A 19,448-nucleotide genomic window follows, 5' to 3' on the forward strand; every position below is an offset into this window, starting at 1 on the left:
TTCCGCCCCCCTCCCCTTTAAAGTAGTTCTACCACACTCAGGAGACAACAGCCAGGGGGGTGGTGCTGGGAGGCAGGAGCCTAACCAGACCATCTCCCACAAGGACCTGTGGAGAGCAGGGAGGTTACAAATCAGGTCTGTAAAAGCAGCCAAGGGAGGCTAAGCCTGCCAAGGTCTTGCTGCATGGCTGACACAGGAGTACGACTAACCTCATGCATATCCCACAGCAAAGGAGATGATCTCATGCTGCCCAGGGAGAGATCACTGTACTCCTGGCTCCACTGTTGTGTTCTGAGACTGCCAGCTTTTACTCTGCTCTGCCCATGGATGCACAAGGAAGGGTATTTAAATAGCAACACTGGAGCCATGGGGCTGCACAAGCATCTGTAATGAGAAATGTCTTGAAGTACAAGTCTCCATTCTGAAGCAGAATACACTGCCTCAAGAGGCTGGACTCAGAGCAGCACTGCTAAGCTAATGATAGCTCAGGCACTGCTAGATTTAACATCTGGACGGACCAACCCCATCATTTCCCAAAATCCACTACACACTTAAGTCCAAAACAAGGTCTTGATTAGTGGATGTCAAGAAGAGAGAGACTCGGCAGGATAAGTCTGGTCCAAGCCGTCGTTCTCTCCTGCTATCCTCTGCTTTTACCCAATTGTCACTCAGCAGGAGGAGTCTGTCCTTCTCTGTGCTGCACTATTGATAGGCCTTAGAGGAAACAGGAGAACAAATTGGTGTGGACACCATACAACTAAAATTCGATCTCCAGCACAGGACTTAGATCCACCTGGAGCTGAAGGTGCAGTGCTTCTTCTGCCATGCTGGGTTAAGAGGATAAAGTCAGAAGTAAGAATTTCTGCTCACAAATCACTCCCAGCCCCCCCACAACTGATGTATATTCCATCCTTCCTGTTCCCAAGGAAATGGGTACCTCTCCATGGAGGGAATGCTAACCATGGCGATCTGAGCAGGGGAGAGGCAGTATGCATTTGGCCAAAGGACTAGTGAGGCTTTTATTTGTAAGCTCTGCCTCACTGGATGACAAAGGGACAAAGCTTGTGTGTGATTAGTTCTGAACTGCCGAGGAAACCGTATTTCCTGGTAGAAAGTGTTTGTCTCCCACCAAAAATAACACAGAAGTGTTAAGCAGAAGCCTAACATTTCACACCATGCATTTTACCAGTGAGGGAAACATCCACTAATTCTACTGCTATCTTCTCCTCCTCCACAACTCCCCGGACTGTCTGACAGGCCTATATTGATTCCTGCTATCTCCTTTGCTTGGGATTAAGTCATTTAAAATCAGCCCAGACAAAGGCATTGGATGTACCACAGGAAGATTCCCTGAGCAAGCCAGGCCAAAGTGGGGGACTAGACAAAAGGCAAGGGAGCCCTGGGCTAGCTGGGCCACAGAGGGGACTAGACAAGCTAATAGATCTTATAGTAGAAATTACTGAAATGTCTCCCTCGTGTGACCATGAAACCCTGTTATTTGCAGGCAGCTACAGATATTTTATACAAGGGCAGCTTGTCCATTGATGATGGTCCCATTCCATCAGACAGGGCTTTTCTACAGGAAGGGAGTAGATCTTGGAGTCATTGTGGACAGTTCTCTGAAAACATCCACTCAATGTGCAGTGGCAGTCAAAAATGGTAACAGAATGTTGGGAACCATTAGGGAAGGGATAGATAATAAGACAGAAAATATCATATTCCCTCTATATAAATCCATGGTACGCCCACATCTTGAATAGTAGCCCCATCTCAGAAAAGATATACACCTCTACCCCGATATAATGCGACCCGATATAACACAGTAAAGCTGTGCTCCCGGGGGCGGGGCTATGCACTCCGGTGGATCAAAGCAAGTTCGATATAAACCGATTTCGCCTATAATGCGGTAAGATTTTTTGGCTCCCAAGGACAGCGTTATATCAAGGTAGAGGTGTACTGGCATTGGAAAAGGTTCAGAAAAGGGTGACTAAAATGATTAGGGGTATGGAACAGTTTCCATATGAGGACAGATTAATAAGACTGGGACTTTTCAGCTTGGAAAAGAGACAACTAAGGGGGATATAATAGAGGTCTATAAAATTATGACTGGTGTGGAGAAAGTAATTAAGGAAGTGTTATTTACCCCTCATAACACAAGAATGGGCAGGGATGGTGTCCCTAGCCTCTGTTCGCCAGAAGCTGGGAATGGGCGATGGGGGATGGATCACTTGATGATTACCTGTTCTGTTCATTCCCTCTGAGGCACCTGGCATTGGCCACTGTCTGAAGACAGGATACTGGGCTAGATGGACCTTTGATCTGACCCAGTATGGCCATTCTTATATATGTTCTTATGTTGCTGAGTGGCTCAAGGGCTGACCTGAAGCAGTAGGCTTGGGGAAAGGGTATGCTGCTGCTATGGCTGCTGCTGCCGCAACAGGGCTGACTCTGTTAAACTGTTGGATTTGTCTTTTCCACACCTGTTGCAGTCCCATCCCATCCTTCTCCACACATATGCCACTGGACCAGCCCCCATCAGTGCAGAAGGAGAATAGTTGGGTCTCCAGCTGTTTCCTGCAGGAAGCCAGATGCAAGGATAGGACATGCAGTGGTGCATGTTTGGGAGATCACATCTTACCTGCTGCCTCTATAATAAGGTTTCTGGCTAGTCCACCTCTGTTCCTCCAGGACCAGTATTTTTCCTCCATTAGCTTACATCCCTCTCCATCTTCAGAAAGGTCACCTCCCTCCTGCTGCTAAGATGGCATGTCCTACTGTCACCTAACATTCCTCACCGGATCTTATTTCCCAGCCTATACCTCTTATCCCACAAACACTGTTATTCCTAGATGGCAGAGCACAGTGTACTGAGAGTGTGAATGGCAATGGGGGAGGGGAAAGAGCCGAATAACCATACAGGGCCAGTCATGAAATGAACATTCCTACATCCAGTCTATTCTGAATACCCTGACAGGAGACAAACTGTGTCCCCCACACTCCCTCCACATGGAGCCCCCCTGAAATACCATGGCACTGAGTTCAGGGTGTGAGGCTTTCTCTATAAGGATCTGCCATGGGAGCAGCATCAACCCTGCTCCCACAGTGTGTCAGAGTCACAAACAGAACAAAGAGTGATGCTGATGTTCTGGGCTTGGGATTCAGCTGGGGGTTAAGAGTTGGGAGCACCTGCCTAGGTGACACACACTCACTTGTATGGGCGTTTTGCTATTGTCTTGGTCAGCGCAGAAACATGCTGGCTCAACTCAAGCCATGTGTCCAGGAACCAGACCTCAGTGTACACCAGAGCTGTAGCACCACCAGCCCCGGAGGAGGAGGAGAACTAAAATGAGCAAAACATGCAAAAGTTGCAGCTAGCAAGGGACGTGAAGGGTAAAAAGAAGGGGTTTTACAGATATGTTAGCAACAAGAAGGTGGTCAGGGAAAGTGGGGACCCTTACTGAATGGGGGAGGTAACATAGTGACAGATGATGTGGAAAAAGCTGAAGTACTCAATGCTTTTTTTGCCTCCGTCTTCACAGACAAGGTCAGCTCTCAGACTGCTGCACTGGGCAACACAGTATGGGGAGGAGGATTAGGTGAGCAGCTGTCAGTGGTGAAAGAACAGGTTAAGGACTATTTAGAAAAGTTGGACATGCAAAAGTCCATGGGTCCAAATCTAATGCATCCAAGGGGGCTGAGGGCGTTGGTTGATATGATTGCAGAGCCACTGGCCATTATCTTTGAAAACTTGTGGTGATCGGGGGAGGTCCCAGACGATTGGGAATAGGCAAATATAGTGCCCATATTTAAAAAAGAGAAGAAAGAGAACCCAGGGACATACAGCCTCACTTCAGTCCCTGGCAAAATTATGAAGCAGGTCCTCAAGGATTCCATTTTGAAGCACTTATAATCATAGAATATCATGGTTGGAAGGGACCTCAGGAGGTCATCTAGTCCAACCTCCTGCTCAAAGTAGGACCAATCCCCAACTAAATCATCCCAGCCAGTGCTTTGTCAAGCCTGACCTTAAAAACCTCTAAGGAAGGAGATTCCACCACCTCCCTAGGTAACCTATTCCAGTGCTTCACCACCCTCCAAGTGAATTTTTTTTCCTAATATCCAACCTAAACCTCCCCCACTGCAACTTCAGACCCTTACTCCTTGTTCTGCTATCTGTTACCACTGAGAACAGTCTAGATCCATCCTCTTTGGAACCCCCTTTCAGGTAGCTGAAAGCATCCCCTCAAAGTTTAATCCCCCTCATTCTTTTCTTCTGCAGACAAAATAATGCCAGTTCCTTCAGCCTCTCCTCATAAATCATGTGCTCCAGCCCCCTAATCATTTTTGTTGCCCTCCACTGGACTCTTTCCAATTTTTCCACATCCTTCTTTTAGTGTGGGGCCCAGAACTGGACACAGTACTACAGATGAGGCCTCACCAATGCTGAATAGAGGGGAATGATCACATCTCTCGATCTGCAGGCAATGCTCCTACTTATACAGCCCAAAATGCCATTAGCCTTCTTGGCAACAAGGGCACACTGTTGACTCATATCCAGCTTCTCATCCACTGTAACCCCTAGGTCCTTTTCTGCAGAACTGCTGCTTAGCCACTCAGTCCCTAGTCTGTAACAGTGGATGGGATTCTTCCATCCTAAGTGCAGGACTCTGTACTTGTCCTTGTTGAACCTCATCATATTTCTTTTGGCCCAATCCTCTAATTTGTATTGGTCCCTTTGTATCCTATCCCTACCCTCCAGCGTATCTACCACTCCTCCCAGTTTAATGTCATCTGCAAACTTGCTGAGGGTGCAATTAATTAATCCCATCATCCAGATCATTAATGAAGATATTGAACAAAACCAGCCCCAGCACCAACCCTTGGGGCACTCCGCTTGATACCAGCTGCCAAGTAGACATGGAGCTGTTGATCACTACCCGTTGAGCCCGATGATCTAGCCAGCTTTCTATCCATCTTATAGTCCATTCATCCAGCCCATACTTCTTTAACTTCATGGCAAAAATACTGTGGGAGACCGTATCAAAAGTTTGCTAAAGTCAAGGAACAACACGTCCACTGCTTTCCCCTCATCCACAGACCCAGTTATTTCATGATAGAAGACAATTAGTTTAGTGAGGCATGACTTGCCCTTGGTGAATCCATGCTGACTGTTCCTAATCGTTTTCCTCTCCTCTAAGTACTTCAAAATAGATTCCTTGTGGACCTGCTCCATAATTTTTCCAGGGACTGAGGTGAGGCTGACTGGCCTGTAGTTCCCCGGATCCTCCTCCTTCCCTTTTTTAAAGATGGGCACTACATTAGCCTTTTTCCAGTCATCCGGGGCTTTACCTGATCGCCATGAGTTTTCAAAGATAATGGCCAATGGCTCTGCAATCACATCCGCCAACTCCTTTAGCACCCTCAGATGCAGGGCATCCGGCCCCTTGGACTTGTGCTCATCCAGCTTTTCTAAATAGTCCTGAACCACTTCTTTCTCCACAGAGGGCTGGTCACCTCCTCCCCATACTGTGCTGCCCAGTGCAATAGTCTTGGAGCTGACCTTGTTCATGAAGACAGAAGCAAAAAAAGCATTGAGTACTGTTAGCATATAGACATTCAGGGCTGTCTGCAAATGCCTATACTTTAAGAATTTAGGTGTATTCTTATCACTTAGCTAGTTATAGAGGTATAAAAGAAAGAATCAAGATCACTGTCTGTGTAATGGCCTTCTCTTACTGTGACAGGCTAAGACCTTCAGCTAAGATGTAGTTAGGCAGCCATAAACTGGGAAGTGTATGGTCACATCCTCACATTCCAAACTAGTCACATTGAAATAAGGTGCTATTGGGCTATTAGGAATACAATCCTGTCCTGATATTCCTATTACCTCCAGAGAAAGGGTAGAGCCTAGAAGATGTAAAAGGAAACTTAGTTTAATAGCATCCTGTCTGGCAAGAACTCACTTATCAATAGACACAGCTGGAAAATCCTTATGTCTGTATAGATGTAGTTGTGAAATCCTCACTTCTGTATTGTTTTGTATGTTTATTTGCATGGTCTCTGTCTGGTTCTGTAATTGTTTCTGTCTACTGTATAATTAATTTTGTTGGGTGTAAACCAATTAAGGTGGTGGGGTATAATTGGTTAAATAACCATGTTACAATATGTTAGGATTGGTTAGTTAAATTTCAGTAAAATGATTGGTTAAGGTATAGCTAAGCAGAATTCAAGTTTTACTATATAGTCTGCAGTCAATCAGGAAGGGTGGGGGGAAATGGGACCAGGGACCAGGGATGGGGGAATTAAAATCATGTCTTGCTAAAGGGGAGAATGGGAACAGGGGATGGGAACAGGAACAGGGACACAGGCAAGGCTCTGTGGTGTCAGAGCTGGGAAGGGGGACACTAAGGAAGGAAACTGGAATCATGCTTGCTGGAAGTTCACCCCAATAAACATCGAATTGTTTGCGCCTTTGGACTTCGGGTATTGTTACTCTCTGTTCATGCGAGAAGGACCAGGGAAGTGAGAGGGTGAAGGAATAAGCCCCCTAACAAGTACATTAGCTTTTTCCACATCCTCTGACACTAGTTTGCCTCCCCCATTCAGTAAGGGGCCCACACTTTCCCTGACCTTCTTCTGGTTGCTAACATACCTGTAGAAACCCTTCTTCTTACTCTTAACATCCCTTGCTAGTTGCAACTCCAAGTGTGATTTGGCCTTCCTGATTTCACTCCTACATGCCTGAGCAATATTTTTATACTCCTCCCTGGTCATTTGTCCAATCTTCCACTTCTTGCAAGCTTCTTTTTTGTGTTTAAGATCAGCAAGGATTTCACTAAGTCACTGTTACATTGTTTCACTGTTAAACTTGGAGGAGAGGAAGGTGACCAGGAACAGTCAACATGGATTCATCAAGGGCAAGTCATGCCTGACCAACCTGATTGCCTTCTCTGAGATAACTGACTCTGTGGATATGGGGAAAGCGGTGGATGTGATATATCTTGACTTTAGCAAAGCTTTTGATATTGTCTCCCACAGTATTCTTGCCAGCAAGTTAAAGAAGTATGAATTGGATGAATGGACTATAAGGTGGATAGAAATCTGGCTAGATCGTCAGGCTCAATGGGTAGTGATCAATGGCTTGATGTCTAGTTGGCAGCCAGTATCAAGCAGAGTGCCCCAGGGGTCAGTCCTGGGGCCAGTTTTGTTCAACATCTTTATTAATGATCTGGATGATGGGATGAATTACACCCTCAGCAAGTTCGCAGATGACACTAAGCTGTGGGGAGAGGTAGATATGCTGGAGGGTAGAAATAGGGTCCAAAGTGACCTAGACAAGTTGGAGGATTGGGCCAAAAGAAATCTGATGAGGTTCAACGAGGACAAGTGCAGAGTCCTGCACTTGGGAAGGAAGAATCCCATGTACTGCTACTGGCTGGGGACTGAGTGGCTAAGGAGCAGTTCTGCAGAAAAGGACCTAGGGATTACAGTGGATGAGAAGCTGGATATGAGTCAGCAATGTGCTCTTGTTGCCAAGAAGGCCAATGGCATATTGGGCTGTATTAGTAGAAGCATTGCCAGCTGATCGAGGGAAGTGATTATTCCCCTTTATTCAGCACTGGTGAGGCCACACTTGGAGTATTGTGTCCAGTTTCGGACCCCACACTACAGAAGGGATGTGGACAAATTGGAGAGAGTTCAGCAGAGGGCAACGAAAATGATTAGGGGGCTGGGGCACATGATTTACAAGGAGAGGCTGAGGGAACGGGTTATTTAGTCTGCAGAAGAGAAGAGTGAGGAGGGATTTGATAGCAGCCTTCAACGACCTAAAGGGGGCGGGTTCCAAAGAAGATGGAGCTAGGCTGTTCTCAGTGGTGGCAGATGACAGAACAAGCAGCAATGGTTTCAAGTTGCAATGGGGGAGGTCTAGGTTGGATATTAGGAAACACTATTTCACTAGAAGGGTGGTGAAGCACTGGAATGCATTACCTAGGGAGGTGGTGCAATCTCCAACCTTAGAGATTTTTAAAGCTTGGCTTGACAAAGCCCTGGCAGGGCTGATTTAGTTGGTATTGGTCCTACTTTGAGCAGGGGATTGAACTAGATGACCTCCCGAGGTCTCTTCCAACCCTAATATTCTATGATTCTATGACACAGAGCAAAGCAATCCCCAGCTGAGAGCAGGCTTGTCCATGCCAGACACAGGCACGTCACCACACCTCACCAAAGGCATTCACCCTGCTCAGACTTCCAGCTGGCAGGGGTCAGCCTCTCAGAGGCCCCTCTCTGACCCTGAGAAAGAGTAGCAAGGAAGGAAAACATACATCTGGGCACAACAAAGGCCTCCACCAGCTTATGCTGGAAGGGATGGGCTAAGTGCATTATCTCTGTTTACACAGCACAGCAGTAAAACCTGCTCATCCCCTTAGTTCCCAGTAAACCAGTGAGTCATAACCCCCTCCAGGGCATATTCCAGCAGGGCTGGAATTCATTTGAAGGGACTCTGACAAGTGCCCCAGGAATGACAAGATTTTGTGAGGAACCTTCTGATTCTAAGTATCTCATTAGAGAAGAGCATACCTGATCACCAAGACATTTATAAACCCATTCTGTGGCCATGGTTTCCACCAAGAAGTGGGTCAGCAGTTAAGACCCCACCTACCCTTTGGCTGCCTGCTCTGTTTAGATCAGGGGTGGGCAAACTTTTTGGCCTAAAGGCCACATCGGGATTGCAAAATGGTATGGAGGGCCGGGTACGGAAGGCTGTGCCTCCCCAAACAGCCTGACCCCCACCCTCTATCTGCCCCCTCCCACTTCCTGCCCCCTGACTGCCCCCCTCAGAACCCCTGACCCATCCAACCCCCCCTGCTCCTTGTCCCCTGACCGCCCCCTCTCGGGATCCCTGCCTCTAACCGCCCCCCAGGACCCCACCACATATCCAACCCCCCATTCCTGTCCCCTGACCGCCCCCTCCCAGGACCCTCTGCCCCTAACCACCCCCCTGGGACCTCACCCCGTATCCACACACCTCCAGCCCTTTTTGGAATGTGCCCCTGCGAACATGGGCAGAGGACGCAGGAGGAGCAGGGGCAGCCATGCAGCCGGAGAGAAGCGGCAGTTTCCCCTTCAAAGTGCCACTTCTCTCCAGTCGGCTGCGCGGCCGCCCAGTGCTCCTCCTGAGTCCTCCGCCCGCGTTCCCCGCGCTCCTGCCACCCGCACTGCCCGCCTGCTCCCCTGCCCCTGCAGTGCATCCCCTTTCCCCCGTGGGGGGTGCGCCGGTGCTGAGCTGCCCAAGTGCCCAACCCTGGGTCCCCTGTTGTTGGGGGGCCTGTGCCAGGACACCCTGTGTTCACTTATAAATCTGCCCCTGAGCCGCACCACCCGGCTGGAACCAGCCATGCCACCGCACTGCCAGCATGGCGAGCTGAGGCTGCAGGGGAAGGGGGACAGCAGGGGAGAGGCCGGGGTCAGCCAGGAGCTCAGGGGCTGGGCAGGACGGCCCCGTGGGCCAGATGTGGCCCACAGGGCCGGTGCAAGGATATTTTGTGCCCTAGGTGAAACTTCCACCTTGCGCCCCCCGCCCCCACCCCTCCCCTCGGAGCATCGCTTATTATAAATTTTCAAAAATGAATACTGCATTGTTCATTAGAATTAATACAGATTCGTCTTGAAAATTTATTAATTTAATTATTTAGTCTACATATTTAATTAAAATAAATGAATAACCTGACAGGGTGTCGGGCTGGCTGGCTTTGGGCATGGGGGTGCGGCAGGGGCTGGCTGGAGACAGGGGAGTGCAGGGCTGGCTGGCTTTGGGCAGGGGGTGTGCGGCAGGGGCTGGCTGGAGACAGGGGAGTGTGGGGCTAGCTGGCTTCAGGCACAGGGGTGCAGCAGGGCTTGGCTGGAGATTGGGGTGTGAGGCTGGCTGGCTTCGGGCAGGGCAGGGGATGCGGAGCTGGTTGGAGATGGGGTGCGATGCTGGCTGGAGACAGGGGGTGTGGGGCTGGCTGCGGGCAGGGCAGGGGGTGCGGCAGGGGTTGGCTGGAGACAGTGGAGTGTGGGGCTGGCTGGCTTCAGGCAGAGGGGTACGGCAGGGGTCGGCTGGAGACAGGGGATGTGGGGCTGGCTGGCTTTGGGCAGGGGATGCAGCAGGGGCTAGCTGGAAACGGGGTGTGGGGCTAGCTGGAGGCCGGGCAGGGGGGTGCGGCAGGGGTTGGCTGGAGATGGGGGTGTGGGGCTAGCTGCAGGCAGGGCAAGCGGGTGTGGGGTTGGCTGGAGACAAAGGACTGCGGGGCTGGCTGCGGGCAGGGCAGGGGATGTGGGGCTGGCTGGAGACAGGGGGTGTGGGGCTGGCTTCGGGCAGGGCAGGGGGTGTGGGGCTGGATGCAGGCAGGGCAAGGTGTGCAGCAGGGGCTGGCTGCGGGCAGGGTGGTGGGTACTGGGGCCGTCCCTAGCTATTCTGGGGCCCTACGCAGCACCCCTGTGGGGCGGTGGTGGTTCCCCAGGCCTCTGTGGGGGGGGGGTGGCGGGAGCGGGGGGGCAGGCCTCCGGGGTGCAGGGCTGGCTTGGAGGGCAGGGGGGAACCATCCCCAGCACTCACCGGTGGTGTGGCTGGGGCCAGGTCTCTGCACTTCCCCCTGCCGATGAGTGCAGGCCTGGCCCTGCTTCAGAGCTCCGGGGAGTGGGGGCACGGCGGGGCTGAGCAGGGGTGGGGGTCCTGTGTCAGAGCCAGAGCAGCAGGGAGCAGCACAGCGCCCCCCCCGGCGGCCAGAGGAGGAATGACATCACTTCCCGTCCTGACGGCCAGAGCTGATCAAAGCTGCAGCTCCCCCTCACACAGTGGTGGGAAGAAGGTTACATGTTTAGCTGGCACCACTTTTTGGCGCCCTCAAATCTTGGCGCCCTAGGTGGCCGCCTAGTTTGCCTAGCGATTGCACCGGCCCTGGTGGCCCACAGGCCGTAGTTTGCCCACCTCTGGTTTAGATTGTATGCTCGCTGGGGCAGGAACTGACTCTTGCTCTGTATATGTCCAGGGTGCAATTGGGCTCTGATCCCCTCTGGGGCCTGGAGGCGGTAATGGAAGAGTCACAAGCTCCAGTCACAAAATATCTTCCTAGACACCATATTATCTGACCTTGCACCTCAATAACATGGCACAGGTACAAAGAAGTATGGCAAGGGCCATCACAGAATCAACATTTGCCAACAATTACCATAGCTATCTCCAATTGTAAGCACTGGAGAAAGGTTTTGGTTGTCTCAGGCTGTGGCTACACTTAGCACTTCAAAGCGCTGCCGCGGTAGCGCTGCCGCGGCAGCGCTTTGAAGCGCTAAGTGTAGTCAAAGCACCAGCGCTGGGAGAGAGCTCTCCCAGAGCTGTCCGTACTCCACCTCCCTGTGGGGAATAACGGACAGCGCTGGGAGCCGCGCTGCCAGCGCTGGGGCTTTGACCACACTGGCGCTTTGCAGCGCCGCAATTTGCAGCGCTGGAGAGGGTGTGTTTTCACACCCTGCTGCAGCGCTGCAAATTTGTAAGTGTAGCCAAGCCCTTAGGGCTGGTCTACACTTACCTTGCAGTCCGACGCGGGGAGTTCGACTTCTCGGAGTTCGAACTATCGCGTCTGATCTAGACGCGATAGTTCGAACTCCGGAAGCGCTAGGTCGAACTCCGGTACTCCACCGCGTCAGGAGGAGTTGCCGGAGTCGACCTGCGAGCCGCGGACTTCGCTTCCCCGCTGTCTGGACGGGTAAGTTTTCGAACTAGGGTAGTTCGAATTCAGCTATGTTATTCACGTAGCTGAATTCGCGTACCCTAGTTCGAATTAGGGTGTGTGTGTAGACCAGGGCTTAGATACAAGCATGCTATCACCACTAGCAAATGCTGGCTTTTTGACAGGGACCACCATAAGCAAGACAGATGAATGCTGACTTCTGCTCCATTACAGACATGGCTGGGGAGTAGGGGAAAATACATCTGTGACATTGCACTCATTATGATTTTATGAAAACTTGCTAATGAGTGTGAATATAATGTAACTGGAATATGCTTCATGCAAAAGGTCTCTTGTAATGTATCATTAGAAAGCTTATAATCTATTGAGTGTGGTCATCCTATTTGCATAAATGTATCATTCTTGTATCTGAAACTAGAAATATAAACTATAACTCTGAGGTTCTATTGTAATTATGCAAAGTGGGGGCCATTAATGGTGGTTTGGACTCTCGATGGCTCCCATCAACTAGGACAATTGGTTGTAAAGGGCTCTGTTTACTTGCAAGCCTTTCTGTGAGTCAGGCCAGAAAGAATGAAGGCTTGGGGTCTCACAGGACATGGGACAATGTCACCTGGTACTGAAATCCATCTTAAACCTGGTGCTTTTCCATTTAGAAGGAGGGGTGGTGACCCAGCGAGACAAAAGATTCCTGCCTTGTGCCAAAGCTATATAAGGGGGTGGAACAGAACAAAGGAGGTTCCAGTCTTGAAAAATCCTCTAGTTACCACCTGAGCTGGAGCTAACAAGAACTGCACCAGGGGAAAGGATTGAGATCAGACTAGGAAGGAGCCCAGTCTGTGAAAGAAGCTTATTGGAACATCTCTGAAGGTGAGATTTTATCTGTAATCAGTTTCTTAATGTATTAGGATTAGACTTGCGTGTTTTGTTTTATTTTGCTTGGTAACTTACTTTGTTCTGTCTGTTATTACTTGGAATCACTTAAATCCTACTTTTTATACTTAATCAAATCAATTTTGCTTATTAATTAACCCAAAGTAAGTAAGTAATACCTGGGGAGCTGTGCATATCTCTCTAACAGTGTTATAGAGGGCAGACAATTTATGAGTTTATCCTGTATAAGCTTTATACAGAGTAAAATGGATTCATTTGGGGTTTGGATCCCACTGGGAGCTGGGTGTCTGGGTGCTGGAGACAGGGGCTCTTCTTAAGCTGTTTTCAGTTAAGTCTGCAGCTTTGGGGCGCGTGGTTCAGACCCTGGGCCTGTGTTGGAGCAGACTGGTGTGTCTGGCTCAACAAGGCAGGGTTCTGGAGGCCCAAACTGGCAGAGAAAATAGGCTCAGAGGTAGTCTCAGCACATCAGTTGACAGTCCCAAGGGGGTTTCTGTGATTGAACCCGTCACAACGTCTATCAGAGGAAAGGAAACAAGCAGTGGGGAAAAAAAATACTTCCTTCCCACCTGCACAGGATGATGGCCAGCGTTCGCCCCTACTTCCTCCCTCCACCATTTGTCCAACCGCAAAACTGAGCTAGCCCACACACCATTTCTGGGCATTCTCTGCATGTATGTCCTGGCCGCCCACATGGCCAGCAGACCAACTGTCCTGGGCAATTAGGGGCCCCCTTAATCTCCTCCTTTCTTTTCTTGGGGCTTCTTGGGGTTTCTTCCCCGAGTCCAGGTCCCAGCCTGTTCAACTCTCCTTTCGAGGAACATCTGCCTCTGCATATTCTTTGGTCAATTTGACAGCGGCCTCTACCGTATTTGGCTGGTGATGCAGGACCCAGACTCACATGTTTTCTGGGAGGCCTTGCACAAATTGTTCCAGAATCACCCTGTCCATCATCTCTCCCACCATCTGGGTGTCCGGCCTCAACCACTGCCTGGCCCAGTCCGTGAGCTTCTGGGCAAAAGCTCGGAGCCACAAACCCCCTGTCCACCAGGCTGCCCGAAACTTCTGTCTGTACTTTTCCACCAACAGTCCCATCTGGTCTAGGACAGCCGCTTTCACTGCATTGTAATCTTTGCCCTGTTTGTCACTTCTGGCCATATAGGCAGCCTGTGCCTTGCTGGCCAGATAGGGGGTCAGTCTTAGGGCCCAGGTCACCTTGTCCCATCCAGTGCTCGCGGCCACCCACTCAAACATACACAGGAAGGTGTCGAGGTCATTGGTGGAGCCCATCTTATAGAGCCCCAACCCTAGTGTGCGGCTGCGATCACCTCCAGGGGGACTCACTGACTGGTGCAGGAGCTGCTGCTGTACACTGGCCTGCTCCCAGATGAAGTCCTGGAGGGCCTTCTGTTGTTCAGCCTGCAAGGCAAGTAGGGCCTACAGCTCTGCCTGGTGGGACTGCTGGAAGGCCTGCAGGGTTTTCTGCAGCTCCTCTTGCTGTTTAGCTAGCCACTGCACAGTTCCCTCCATCTTCGGGTAGCCAGGCACTGGCAGTGGCCTTGGATTCCGGACGAGCCCCCACATGTAACGGGACGCATGCCGTGCCCCTCTGGTTCGGCCCTTCTCCCCCTCTTTTCAGAGACTCAGGGAAACTTCAGGCTGGTGCAACAGCTGTGCTCTTTATTTGTGATCAAGTCCCTACCACCAGTTTCCAGCTATATACAGGCTTTTTACATCAGCTTGGCCTACCATGGGGGCTGGCCAGCAACAGAGTAGGAGACTCCCACCACCCTCTGAATCTGAACCTGACCTTCCCCTCCTGGTCTCTGCCCTCCCTTTGCTCTCACTTCCTCCCAGCCTTATAGCTCCTGCTACCAAGACTGGCAGATGTGGTCAGTTACCAGGCAAGCATCAGGCTATCTACCCAGCCCCAGTCCAAGCCTCCTGATTGGAGCCTCACTAGCAGCACTCTGCCACACCTGGCCACTAGGTATTGGGCTGAGCCCAACAATTCCTTTCACACAGGCCACTGCATACCATTTGGGGGGAGGGCGGGTGCGCTCCACCAACCTGGGCTAGATCTGAGCCAGCATCTTAGGGCTCAGAAGCTCCAAATTCTCACTACCAATCTCCTGAGTATCCCCGTTCCTCCCTAACCCCTTTGCTGATAACACCTAAGGGCTTTCTAAGAGGGAGAAGAATGTCTGTTTCAGTTGAGCTGTCACCTCCCCTAGCATACAATGTGCCTGAGTGCTCATCCACAGGTGCCTCCTCTCCCCATAGCTGCAGCTCCCTTGCCCTCAAGCAACATTACAGTCAAGGCCTGTAGTCAGGGTATGGCTACACTTGCAGCTGTACAGCGCTGGGAGTTAAACCTGTCTTCGTACAGCTGTGTAGGGAAAGCGCTGCAGTCTGACCACACTGACAGCTACCAGCGCACTGTCATGGCTACATTTGCAGCATTTGCAGCAGCATTGAGAGCGGTGCATTATGGGCAGCTATCCCACAGAGCACCTCTTCCCATTCTGGCACCATGGGTTGTGGGAAGGGGGCGGAGGGGGCGGGGCATTCTGGTTCCTGTCTCAACGCCCCGTGATGCATCGCTTCACATCCCAGCAATCCCTGTGTTTCCGTCCACATTTGGAGCCATCTTTCAACGGTTTCTGTGCAGCACGATTCTGTGTTCTATTTCGGTCTGCGGGAAATGGAGCCCGAACTGCTGAGGAATATGCTGACGAGTCTCGCCAGCACAACACGTTTGGCAGTTGAGCTATTCCTTAAGATCCAAAGTGACAGTGAGGAGTCCGACAATGATAGCGAATCGCGTAATGCGTACAACACGAAATTGCTTGTGGCATTCACAGACATGCTCAGCACCGTGGAACGCTGCTTTTGGGCTCGGGAAACAAGCACTGAGTGGTGGGATCACATCATCATGCAAGTCTGGGATGACGAGCAGTGGCTGCAGAACTTTCGGATGAGAAAAGTCACTTTCATGGGACTGTGTGAGGAGCTCACCCCCACCCTGTAGCACAAGGACACGAGATTGAGAGCTGCCCTGCCGATGGAGAAGCAGGTGGCTATTGCAACCTGGAAGCTGGCAACTCCAGACAGCTACCGATCGATCGTGAACCAGTTTGGAGTGGGAAAGTCGACCGTTGGAATCGTGTTGATGCAAGTTTGCAGGGCCATTAATTGCATCCTGCTAAGAAGAACCGTGACTCTAGGGAACGTGCAGGACATTGTGGATGGCTTTGCACAAATGGGTTTCCCTAACTGTGGAGGGGCAATAGATGGGACGCATATTCCTATTCTGGTACCACCCCATCTAGCATCCGAGTACGTTAATCGGAAGGGGTATTTCTCTATGGTTCTCCAGGCGCTTGTGGATCACTGTGGGCGTTTCATTGACATTAACGCAGTCTGGCCTGGAAAGGTGCATGATGCACGCATCTTTCGGAACACTGACCTGTTCAGGAAGCTGCAGGCCAGAACTTTTTTCCCAGAGCGAAAGATCACAGTAGGGGATGTCGAAATGCCCATTGTGATCCTTGGAGACCCTGCTTATCCGTTAATGCCGTGGCTCATGAAACTGTACACAGGGAGCCTTGACAGCAGCAAGGAACAGTTCAACTACAGGCTGAGCAGGTGCCAAATGACTGTGAAGTGAGCTTTTGGCTGTTTAAAAGGCCGCTGGCGATCTCTGTGTGGGAAGCTGGACTTGGGTGAAAACAGCATCCCCACTGTTATATCCGCGTGCTGTACCCTCCATAATATTTGTGAAGGGAAGGGTGAAAGATTCAGTCAGGCATGGACCTCCGAGGTTCAATGCCTGGAGGCTGAATTTGCACAGCCAGAGAGCAGGGCTACTAGAGAGGCCCAGAACACGGCTGCAAGGATTAGGGATGCCTTGAGGGAGGAATTTGAGGCTGAAAACCAACAGTAATGTTTGGTGACCTGCACAGGAGTGAAGTGCAGTGGTTACAATGTTAGTAGGAATCTGTGTTTGCTAAGCTTATTTGCAGTGCCTGTTTCTTTCCTGGGCTAAGGTATCTTTAACTTTATGCAATAATAAAGACTGTTTTCAAAGCCATAAAATTCATTTATTGAAAAGAAAATTACTTTATTGAAAGAAACACAACTTTTTTGGAATCTGAAAGGGCAAGGGGGTGGGGTGGGGAACTGTACAATCACAGATTTGCATATGTCCTGTCTGGAGTGCTGTGCAATGAGTGCTGCACTTCAGGGTGCATATACTGCATGGTGATGGGGGTTGAGTGCAGAGGGTAAGGGTCGTAGTTCTCAGGGCTGGTTGGTGAGCATACAGGTGTTGGAGGCAGCTGGTGGTGGTAAGAACCCGGATGTTGGGGAAGGGGGGTTGGAGCTGACATGGGGGCACAAGGAAAAGAGCTTTAGGACAAGGGGTGCGGGGGGGGGACAGGGGCGGTAGTGCTCCACCTGCATGGCTACGAGTGCCTGGATAGAGTTCGCTTGGTGCTCCAGGATGCTTATCAGCCGCTCCGTGCTTTGCTTCCGGTGCGCTGCGTTTTCCTTGCGGATCCTCTCCCTCCACCTGCGCTTTTTGATTCTCTGTGAGATTTTGATGCATCACTTCGTGCAGCATGTCGTCTTTGCTTTTTTGCGGTCTCTTCCAGAGGTTTTGCAGTCTATCAGCCGGTGATAACACAGACAGCCGAGATCTCAAGGTTGCATCTGTAAAGGCAAAATGCAACACTTAACAGAGGCAGCATTGTTTATACCAGACAGAGTAATTCCCCCACACTTAAGGAGGGCACATACAGTCTTCACAATAGCATAATTTTCCCATCCCAAAGAGAGCACACATAACCCCCGGGAGCCCCGAAATGGTGAGTAAGGGGGACTGATTGATTGTTTCAGGGCTGTACTGTCCTCTGGGTTTCTGTGCCTTGGGGAGAGCCAACAGCTTCAGGGGGCACCTACATTGAACAAGCAGCAAAGAGTCCTGTGGCACCTTATAGACTAACAGACGTTTTGCAGCATGAGCTTTCGTGGGTGAATACCCACTTCGTCAGATGCATGTACACTGAACACTATCCCAACATTTTCCACAGGAGTTTATCCTGGAAGATATCTCACTGCTGAGGGTCACCTGGGAAGCAGAGGGTCTTCTACTGCAATGCGGATTCCGCCCTGGCCCCTATGCAGCTTGCCTGTGTGCAGCAATGGTCCCCCCACCCCTCGCGGCACAGTGGCGTGGACGCGTTAGCCTGACTGGGACAAGGGCCACAGTGGCTCTCCCAATAAACCTGCGCAAGTGCATTGCCCATGCTCTGGATGAGACTTTTGAAGAGATTACCGAGGCCGATTACCACGACGTGATAGACCACATCAATGCACTATTCCGCATCTAGGCATGCATGCATGCAGCCCTAACCCTCCCTCCTCTCCTGTAACATTTCCATCCTGAAAATAAAAGCCGCTTACCGGGAACCTGCTCCTCTGTTTGTCCTCCACCAAGTACCGACTGCTGCGACTGGCTACCTTCCTCCTGGCTCGAGAAGAGCTCCTGGCTGCATGCCTCCAGGGAATCCAGGGTGTCTCCCCCCACCCCAGTACCCTCACTCTCGCTTTCCTCCTCCTCCTCCCCCCCGCTCTGAAGTGTCCATGGTGGTCCTCGGAGTGGAGGTGGGGTCACCCTCAAGTATCGCGTCCAGCTCTTTGTAGAAACGGAAGGTCGTGGGGGCAGCACCAGAGCAGCGGTTTCCCTCGCGGGCTTTGCAGTAAGCATTCCGCAGCTCCTTCACTTTAACCCTGCACTGCAGTGCATCCTGGTCATGGCCCCTTTCCATCATGGACCCTGCGGAGGGTCCGGTGGAGCCACGGGACCAGCAGACCCTCCGCAGGCACACCTGCGGGAGGTCCACCGGAGCCGCCTGTCGCCCTCCCGGTGACTGGCAGAGCACCCCCCACAGCATGCCGCCCCAAGCACGCACTTGGCGTGCTGGGGTCTGGAGCCGCCCCTGCCTGGGAGGCAGTGACCATGAGATGGTCGAGTTCAGGATCCTGACACAAGGAAGAAAGGAGAGCAGCAGAATATGGACACTGGACTTCAGAAAAGCAGACTTTGACTCCCTCGGGGAACTGATGGGCAGGATCCCCTGGGAAAATAACATGAGGGGAAAGGAGTCCAGGAGAGCTGGCTGTATTTTAAAGAATCCTTATTGAGGTTGCAGGAACAAACCATCCCGATGTGTAGAAAGAATAGTAAATATGGCAGGCGACCAGCTTGGCTTAACAGTGAAATCCTTGCTCGTCTTAAACACAAAAAAGAAGCTTACAAGAAGTGGAAGATTGGACATATGACCAGGGAGGAGTATAAAAATATTGCTCAGGCATGCAGGAGTGAAATCAGGAAGGCCAAATCACACTTGGAGTTGCAGCTAGCAAGAGATGTTAAGAGTAACAAGAAGGGTTTCTTCAGGTATGTTAGCAACAAGAAGAAAGTCAAGGAAAATGTGGGCCCCTTACTGAATGAGGAAGGCAACCTAGTGACAGAGGATGTGGAAAAAGCTAATGTACTCAATTTGTGAATGGCTAGCCAACTACAAAAGCAGTTTTTACTCATAGACTCATAGACTTCAAGGTCAGAAGGGACCATTATGATCTTCTAGTCTGACCTCCTGCACAATGCAGGCCACAGAATCTCACCCACCCACTCCTGTAACAAACCCCTAACCTATGACTGAGTTATTGAAGTCCTCAAATTGTGGTTTGAAGACCTCAAGCTGCAGAGAATCCTCCAGCAAGTGACCCATGCCCCATGCTGCAGAGGAAGGCGAAAAA

General features: G+C 50.9%; 1 protein-coding gene across 1 annotated transcript in view; it reads right to left on the reverse strand.

Annotated features, from left to right (window-relative positions):
• Window positions 1-543: 543 nt before the first annotated feature.
• The window catches only part of EME2 (essential meiotic structure-specific endonuclease subunit 2), a 36,543-nt gene continuing 17,638 nt past the window's right edge, over window positions 544-19,448 (reverse strand). The window contains 6 exon segments of the mRNA XM_044979892.1: window positions 544-714; window positions 2,381-2,401; window positions 2,403-2,574; window positions 3,210-3,300; window positions 3,303-3,340; window positions 13,525-14,042. Coding sequence (XP_044835827.1) covers window positions 544-714; window positions 2,381-2,401; window positions 2,403-2,574; window positions 3,210-3,300; window positions 3,303-3,340; window positions 13,525-14,042 — 1,011 coding nt within the window.

The sequence above is a fragment of the Mauremys mutica genome, chromosome 11 (genome assembly GCF_020497125.1).
Source record: "Mauremys mutica isolate MM-2020 ecotype Southern chromosome 11, ASM2049712v1, whole genome shotgun sequence".
Lineage (NCBI taxonomy): Eukaryota > Metazoa > Chordata > Testudines > Geoemydidae > Mauremys > Mauremys mutica.